The 9,378-nt window shown below is 40.7% G+C and overlaps 1 protein-coding gene across 1 annotated transcript in view; it reads right to left on the bottom strand.

Moving 5' to 3' along the window:
- The window catches only part of LOC105536584 (E3 ubiquitin-protein ligase KCMF1-like), a 62,886-nt gene that overhangs the window by 5,457 nt on the left and 48,051 nt on the right, over nucleotides 1–9,378 (bottom strand). The window contains exons 6-8 of the mRNA XM_011975988.1: nucleotides 6,579–6,676; nucleotides 3,950–4,128; nucleotides 586–868 (exon numbers count right to left, since the gene is read on the bottom strand). Coding sequence (XP_011831378.1) covers nucleotides 586–868; nucleotides 3,950–4,128; nucleotides 6,579–6,676 — 560 coding nt within the window. The remainder of the gene's footprint in view (nucleotides 1–585; nucleotides 869–3,949; nucleotides 4,129–6,578; nucleotides 6,677–9,378) is intronic.

The following is a 9,378-nucleotide window of genomic DNA, read 5'->3' as shown; positions in this document are numbered from 1 at the left end:
ATATATATATAATGATATAGTGTTTAATGTTTTATGGGTACTATGGCAAAACAATTCATATTATATGATGATATATACCTTGAGAACAAGAAGACCAGTTATTTTATTTTAGAGACAGGGTCTCACTCTGTCACCCAGGCTGGAATGAATGGCATAATCTTGGCTACTGCAACCTCTGCCTGCAGGGCTCAAACAATCCTCCCGCCTCAGCCTCCTAAGTAGCAGGGACCACAGGTGCGCACCATCACACCTGGCTAATTTTTGTAGCGAGAAGATTTCACCATGTTGCCCAGGGTGGTTTGGAACTCCAGAGGCAATATGCTTGCCTTGGCCTCCCAAAGTGCTGGGATTAGAGGTGTGAGCCACTGGGTCTGGCCCAGTATTCTTAATTTATTTAAAAGAATTACTATGTTTCACATTCTTGGGGAAATACTGAATATGCAGTTTTAATCAGAGATTTGTGAGTTTTAATCAAACACAGAATTTTAAAGAAATATATATGCACAAAAGAGAAAAGATAATTCCAGATTGTAGTGGCAATAAAATACTACTTCCCAAACAAAATTCTATTAACAAATGAGCTACCTTGTTAAAAGAAACTGGGAATTCTGGAGAGTCTGCTGACTGCTTTCTGTATTAGTTATGTTGGTTGTTGCTGTGGATTGTGTGATTGCAGTGGTGACACTGCTTGTGTTAGTACGCCGGGTTGCATTGTGTGCGGTCTCCAGTTGCTGCCGTGTGGCCTGGGCGTGCCGCTGTTCTAGCTGCAGCTGCATCTGCAGTTGTTGTAACTGAGAAGCGGAAGGGCCAGAGGAATTAAGCTGTCCTCCTGCAGAACGTGTCACTCCTGATAACTGAGATAAAAGCTCTGCCAGTGGAAATGAAGACGATTAATGTCTGCTTAATACTGAGGAAAACAAAACGCTACAGATCACTCTTTTACTGGAACAACATCGAAAGCACTGGGAACAGGTAGGTAACCACAGCAGCATAGAGTTTCAGTGAAGAGCTGAATACCTTCTAGAATGCCTCCTGGAGGCAGGAGTTACTGTGTACAGAGAATGCAAATGCATACGAATATCGACCCAGACCCAACTATGTTTGCTTTCAGTAAAACTTAAATTGTCTTTAAAATTATCTGCATAATAGACTAATTTAGTTAAGCTTTCTCTTAGTATTTAATGAAGTGGTTTATCTGCGGGCCCAATTGTAATATAAGCTTTCTCAATATGTGTTTCATGGAAGCAGGGATGAGGTCTACTGTTGACTATATTCCCAGCTCTCAGAACAGGGCCTGATATAGCAGGAATTCAAACATTTACTGAATGACTGAATGAATTATTAGGATTTAGTCCAAGAGGCCTGGATCATTTCTGATAGTGGGCCTTGAACACTCGCCTCTGCCTTCTTCCTCTAGTACCTTCTGGTACTGCTGTTTCAGAGTACCACTGCAGTAGGTACCACTAGCAGTGCTCAGCAAGGCTGACTGGCTCCTGAGAACCTGTTGCATCTGACCGTACAGCGTACTTAGTGGCCTGTTATGATCCAGACTGTCTTGTGTCCATAAGGCTGTACTCATTAAGAGAGGTGTAGACCTTTGTCCCTGCACCCTCATCTACGTAAGGTGCAGTGAAATGCCTTCTTCCAAGTGGAGGGTCTACCTCGCTTATAGGGAACCGATGATGGCCTTGCAGACACTCTTAAGCCAGCAAAAACTCTTTATCATTAAAACTCATTAACAGTTTCTGTTTTCTTCTTCACTGTTGCTTTATCCCAGGCTTTTGATAGCACTCTTACACCACTCTTTCATGGAATATACTGTCTATCACTAAAATAAACTAATTTTCACTGACAGAAAAAAAACAAATGAAAATTTCTCAAATTTGAATTTTGCTCCCGGAAACTACTTTAATTTTTAGTGTCTGCCACCAAAATAGCAGGTATATATTCCCTTTGGATGAAGAAATATTTTTTGAATCCCCCAAACTCAGTTTGTTAGGCTTGTTTTTGTTGTTGCACACCCAAATGTTCAAAGCACATTTGGAATTAAAATTTTATATGGTATATCTAACTTTTTAATAACATGATAGGTGTCAAATTATTCTTAGGGTTTTTTTCTTTTTTAAATTTTTATTTTAGATTTGGGGGTACATGTGAAGGTCTGTTACACAGTTAAACACATCACGGGGGTTTGTCGTACATATTATTACATCACGCAGTACCCAATGAAGTCCAGTACCTAACAGTTATCTTTCTGCTCCTCTCTCTCTCTTCCCACCCTTCCCCAGTGTCTGCTGTCTCCTCCTTTGTGTTCCTAAGTTGTCATTTAGCTCTGATGTTCTCAGTTTCTGTTACAGATTTACACTTACCAGTGTTTCAGGTGTTCTGCAGGGCACCTCATGGCTTCCAGGTAGGTGCACACTTCACCACATGGACACATCTCAGAATTGTTGCTTTAAATGTGTGCACACGTCCCACAGTCTTCCCACTTGTCTGCTTGGTGTGTCTTGCAGATTGTCAGGCTACAGTGATTTCTTATATTTTATTCTGACCCTGTGTTCTGCTACCAACTTCCCAGGTTTGTCATGTACTAGACCCAGTGACATGGCCAGGTTCAAAAACTATGTTTTTTTGTTTTTGTTTTTGTTTTAAGATTTTCCCCAAGCTATTAAACATGTACCTTTCAGCACGTTCTACAACAATATAGTTCTCAAATCAGGATCAGGACATTAAGTCTTACTTTCCTTTCTTCCATGAGAAGAGCTTAATTTTTTAGTCTTGTCAATTAGCTATAGATAACAGTTCTGAAATGCGTCCATGTGGTGGAATGTGTACCTGGAAGCCATGAGGCGCCCTGCACAACACCTGAGATAGGCATAAATCTGTGATAGAATTTTACACATAACATGTTCTTAAAAATGTTAGCTATACCTTATAAAATCTTAATTTCAAATGTGCTTTGGACATTTGTTATGTGTACTTATGGAGGTTTAACCATGAAATTTTGGAGGTATTCAAACTGAAATCTTTTATGATTTCCTTGGGCTTCAATAGAGGCCACAAATACAACATAAAACCATTTTTTATCATCTTATGTCTCTAAGAACAGGAGTCTCCCACTCCCTTTACCCGCAGGAGACATGTTCCAAGACCCCCAGTGAATGGCTGAAATGGGCATCTGGATAACACAGAACCCTCTATGTTTTTTCCTATATATACTTACCTGTTGTGCTAAAGTTTAATTTATAAATTAGGCACAGTATGAGATTCACAACAAAATAGAGTAAATCTAAAAATAGACCATGAAAGTTATGTGATGTGGTCTCTCTCCCTCTCAAAGTATCTTACTGTCCTGTGCTCACCTATTTTTCGACTGTAGTTGGTTGTGGGTAACTGAAACCCGGGAAAGCAAAACCACATATGAGGGGGGACTACTAGACTTAAGCGATGCCAGAAGAGTATGAATTACTTTATGTTAAGTATCTGCTTTGAACACATTTTACACTTTTAAAGTATTTGGCAATTTTGTGAAGGAACATGGCTTATGATCAGAGAGGTGAGGCTAAGAACACAAATCTCACAAATTTTGTTTTGTTTTGTTTTGTTTTGTTTTTTGAGACAGGGTCTCACTCCATCACCTAGGCTGGAGTGCAGTGGTGTGAGCTCGGCTCCCTGGAACCTCCACCTCCCAGGCTTGAGTGATTCTCATGCCTCAGCCTCCTGAGTAGCTGCGATTACAGGCACCCACCACCACATCTGGCTGATTTTTGTATTTTTAGTAGAGATGGAGTTTCGCCATGTTGGCCAGGTTGGTCTTGAATTCCTGGCCTCAAGTGATCCACCCGCTCCAGCCTCCCAGAGTAAGCCACCGCAACTGGCATCACAAAAAGTTTTAAAAGGAGCTCCTCCTTCCCCTGCCATTTCCCTTATTAATGTGAAACTAACTTACCAGCTATAGGATCCATGGCTTCCCTATTGCTTGGAGAATATGAACTCTGAGAAGAAGAAAGTCCACCAGTAGAACTGCTAGTAAAATGCATGTTTGATCTACGAGCACGAGGACCTCCTAATCCCCGGCCAGGGTGAAACATTCTACGTACATGTCGAACACCACTCGATTCATCATAACCCAAAAGTTAAGAAAAAAATGAAAATATTTCACAGAAAGAAAAAAAAATCACTTGAGCCCTTGCTAGACAGATATAAAGACTTCCTGAATTGTAAGCATTTAAAAACAGCACGTTTAACTTAAAGTGCAAATGTCCCAACTCTATCTATGACGGAGGGCTATTAACCCTAAAAAAAAAACACTCAAATATAAGGCAACATGTGAGTATGTGTGTGTGTATTGGCTGTGTGAGGTAAGAAAGCTTCTCTATATAGCTCATGAAATCTCAGATACCACCTATAATGAAAAAGGAACAATATTGAATTTATATTCAGCAGATCAAAGATTCCTTTTGGATTATTAGTTTTAATCTGTTTTCAAGCTTCTTTCCAATGCTGCTGCTAAGCAGAAAACAGATTTGCATTTCTTGTCTAAGACACACAGACAGATTAACATGACATTTATCACGAAGTCAAATTCCCAGCAGCCTCAACCATCTTACATAGCTGAGTTGGAGTCCAACTGAAAAAGCTCCTGAGTCGCAAATAGCTGTCAAAACTCATGAAGACAATCCTACGTTTCCACAAAGGCAAATGAGAGGTGGGGGAGGCCAGATCATGTAGAAGAGATTTTTCCTTTAAAGCACCAAACAGACCAGCTTTATCATGCAGATTCATTTTTTTGCTGGCTTCTCAGTTTTTCAGCTGATGGTTCTGGAGTTATTTAAGGACCAGATGGGTAGCTCCAGGAGGCCTTCAGGTGTCACCGTACATGCATTGTTCCATCAATATTAATGAGGATGGTTTGGGTTTTAGAGAAAGTGATACGATCATGTTTATATATTTGATAATTTATATATTATGATTTTATATATATATATGTATTTTGAGACAGGGTCTCACTTTGTTGCCAGGCTGAAGTGCAGTGGTACAACCATAGCTTACGGCAGCCTTGAGATCATGGGCTCAAGACATCCTTCTGCTTCAGCCTCTTGAGTAGCTGGGACCACAGGTGTGTGCCACCATGGCCAGCTCATTATTTTGGTAGAGGCGGGGTCTTCCTATGTTGTCCAGGCTGGTTTCGAACTTCTAGGCTCAAGTGATCCTCCCACCTTGGCCTTTCAAAGTGCTAGGAGTATAGGCATGAGGCACTATACCCAGCTGGTGATAGTTTTAGATGAACAATTCATAACCTGAAACCAGAAGCAAAGACCACAAAATTAATCGCTCTGGTAGGCCAGTAATCTCAGGGAACACTGCCAGCAACTGTTGAGAGATAAGGAAGGAAATGAAGAAATAAAATCAGGAGGCTGGGCGTGGCGGCTCACACCTATAATCCCAACACTCTGGGAGGCCGAGGCGGGCGGATCACTGAGGTCAGGAGTTCAAGACCGGCCTGGCCAATATGGTGAAACCCCATCTCTACTAAAAAAAAATACAAAAACTGGCCAGGCGCAGTGGCTCATGCCTGTAATCCCAGAACTTTGGGAAGCCAAAGCGGGCGGTCAGGAGTTCGAGACCAGATTGGCCAAGAGACCGGCCTGGCCAATATGGTGAAACCCCATCTCTACTAAAAATACAAAAATTAGCTGGGCATGGTGGCGGGCACCTGTAATCTCAGCTACTTGGGAGGCCGAGGCAGGAGAATTGCTTGAACCCAGGAGGTGGAGGTTGCAATGAGCTGAAGATCGTGCCATTGCACTCCAGCCTGGCCGACAGAGTGAGACTCAGACTCAAAAAAAAAAAAAAAAAAAAAGAAAACGAAAAGCAGAAAAGGAAGTGTAAAGCTAGAGCTGACCTTACACTATCCTACTCAGGAACTGGGCAGGAAATGGCTCTCTTTGGAGAAGGAGACCCCAAAAAGTAAAGGAACACTAAGATGCACACCTGCCCCCACCATCTCACCACACCACACCCACAACAGGGTAAGGCAGCAGAGCAACAGAGAGGGAAAGCAAATAATGCCTCTTCATATTTAACTAATTTAATTTTAATTTGGATTAACATTTTCCGCTTTTGTATGAAAATGCCATCCTGGAAGACATAATCTGGTCAAACTGCCTTAAAAAAAATCTAATTATAGTGAACTGAAGATGAAGGACAAGTCAACTTTCACTTAGTGAAAATGGTGCATGCAACAGTGATAGTATATAAAAAGAGAAATCAATTGCATCTCAACACTGAGTCACTTTTAGGAAAAGTTCAAATAAGTAAAAATAATTTGGAGATTACTTTTCCTCTTTTGGGGGATATTATCCTTAAAAATTATCAAAATGACAAGCTTGATGCAGTGGCACTTGTGTGCCTATAGTCCCAGCTACTCAAGAGGCTGAAGCAGGACGATCACTTGAGCTCAGGAGTTTGAGACCAGCCAGGTCGACACAGAGAGATCCTGTCTCCAAAACAAAAAATCAAAATGACAAACATTACAAACAACTCTTTTCCTTGTCATCTCTTAAAAGGATATTCAATCTCTAGGGGCTCTGTGTTCAAGTGTAAGATGAGCTGCAAAGTCATCCGTGACATGATTAGGATCGCCTCCAGGTAACGCTGCACATATTGGACAAATCTGCAATGGAAGTAAAGAAAGCAGCTTAATAAATGAATGTCAAGAAGACATCTTTCCGGACGAGTATTCTGTTGTTTCACTATTATCAAGTTTTAACCAATAAAAAACTCAGCAGATCCTGAAAACCAGTAGAAGCCTAAGCAAGAACTGTTCACACAAGGTCCCTCAGGGTCAAACACAACAGTTTCAGACACACCAAACTTGATCTCTGGCAGGGCCTTCGAACAGCCTGCCTGATTCATTAGTATGGCCTAGCAAAATAGTTTCCATGAAAGAAACTTTAAAAATATGCTATTCAGTGCACATTTATGTTTAAGTCCAGTCTCGAATGGTAAAGACAGATACAAGCCTATGGCACACTTCTCCAAAGTAAGCTATACTTGAGAGACAATTCCCAAATAAGACAGCAGAGGTCTGATTAAATGCAACTGTGCAAACATTCAACAGATATGTTGAATGTAAGACAGATTATGATTACTGATAATATGCAAATGTGGTCTATAAATTTATGAATGTGACTTCCAAGGGGCATATTGTATGGAAGTCCATTTTTTAACCTTATTTCCCAAAGAAATGGGTGGTAGGCCATAAGCTTGTAACCAGGGCAGGCTCAAGGAGTAGAAGCTCAACTTTCCATGGGCCTTTTGGCAAGAGACAGGAGAAAGTAGGAATAAAATGATGTGTACACAGTCACGGTTTGGGGAGTGGGTGACAGGTTGGGAAGGCGGTGTCTATAGTTAACAGAATTGGTGAAACAGGGAAGGAGAGGGGAAGGATAGAAAGAATGAGGAACTTTTTAAAGAGGAAAGGCCCTTACTCTTCCGAAATTCAAATGGGCAGATAATGTTCTAACAATGGTAGCCAAGCCTTGAAGTATGAACAATTTCAATCTTAAAGAACAGGGCCAGGAAGAAAGGTCTGAAACAAGGGGCATGACCAAAGGGAGCCCCAGGAAGTGCACAGTTCAAGTGGTAGACTTATGTCTTTATAAATAAATAAGAAGGTTAAAGACAGGATATGTGATTCACCTTGCTAGTACCTGAGCCAAAATTCTTTCACCTAGGCAAAATCTAGGCAATTGGTCAGCCTTATTATCTGCTGACAGCACAGTGGGAGTAGGTGGTAGTGCTAGAGATGAGGGGAGATGGGAAAAGTGAGACTTGGAAGGACAGTCCTGGGGTATGGAGGGAAAACAAACTGCTCTGATTCCTGGAGCCCAAACAAACATAACTTTCCATCATCTAACAACTAGACAGCAGAAGTCCCCTGAGAGTTCAACTCTGATTTGGTATCAGTCTCTCTTATGCCTAATCAGCTGTCCTGATTATGTGACTCAGGACTCTGAGAAATATCCTCAGGAAAACCTAAATATGTTCATGAGAAATAACATTTAAACATGACAGTGTGCAAAAGAACTAGCGAGGTCACAATGGAATGTGATGAGGCAAATGAGAAAAAGAAGTAGATAGACCTGTCTATGCCTTTCTTAAAAGATGCCAAGGAAGGTGGTCAGATGCTTTCCTCTGTCAGTAAAGTAGCTGTATGTGTCACAAGTTTACAGATTATCCACTCTCTCTTTACTAGGAATTTAACTTCTGCTATCTGTACCATTCCTGTACTCTGACATTACCTGGTTATGTCTAATATACCTATTTTACTTTTCATGTGCTTCCGGTCTTACCTAGCTAAACTGTAAACTCTTTGAGAGATGCAGCGCAGTATGATTTGTCTTTGGTTTTAAACTCCAGACAGATTTGCTTTAAAAAAAAAAAAAAAAAGACCAGCAATGTATGGAGAAACAGAAAAAATCTTCCAGTTATTTAAAAATAAAACAAGGTACCTTAGAGACTCATCATTTTGAAAAAGTTAACAAGTGCTGGGTTATAGTCTTATTACAATATTATAAGGCTGTATAAGATTTTTATTTAAAGAGAAAATAACCACCAAAAGGAAAAGGCATCTTTCTTCTAAGATACCTTCCTTTATATTGGCCTTCGGGTAAAATCTATAAACAACTTGAGCTATCCAGAGATTGCTGCAGAGGCTTCAGTACTTGAGGGGACATAAAAATGTTGGTAGATGAGAAAAGTCTCCACAAGGATATAAATTCCTAGAAGGAAAACAGAATGGGAAGCAGAGATACCAAATGTACTAAGAATGTCCTAATAAGATAGATAAGTTAACAAGTAGAAAAGTACCTTTGAGAGGAGGATATAAAATAAAGACAAGATCCTTCCTTATTGTATATTGACTTTGGCTCTATACTCAAAATCTTTTTTATTTCACTGGAGTAACTATGTTAAGATGGCAGGATAAAGGTATTCAGAACTGCTTCATTCATAGAGAAATAATATAAAACCAACCAATCAACCAACCAAACTTCCATAACGTCTAGGGATAAAGAATTACTGAGAATAAGAAATTACTATGGCGGGAGGATCACCCAGGTTGACAGCTAGCATAGAAAATCAAGAGGCTAGGCAAGGCGTAGTGGCTCATGCTTGTAATCCCAGCACTTTGGGAGGCTCAGGCGGATGGATTACGAGGTCAGGAGTTCAAGACCAGCCTGACCAACATGGTGAAACTCCATCTCTACTAAAAAATACAAAAATGAGCTGGGCGTGGTGGCACATGCCTGTAATCCCAGCTACTCAGGAGGCTGAGGCAGGAGAATCACTTGAACCCAGGAGGTGGAGGTTGCA

Source organism: Mandrillus leucophaeus, unplaced genomic scaffold (genome assembly GCF_000951045.1).
Source record: "Mandrillus leucophaeus isolate KB7577 unplaced genomic scaffold, Mleu.le_1.0 Scaffold1607, whole genome shotgun sequence".
NCBI lineage: Eukaryota > Metazoa > Chordata > Mammalia > Primates > Cercopithecidae > Mandrillus > Mandrillus leucophaeus.
The sequence above is the reverse complement of the archived record's forward strand: the minus strand, read 5'-3'. Positions and strand labels throughout refer to the sequence as shown.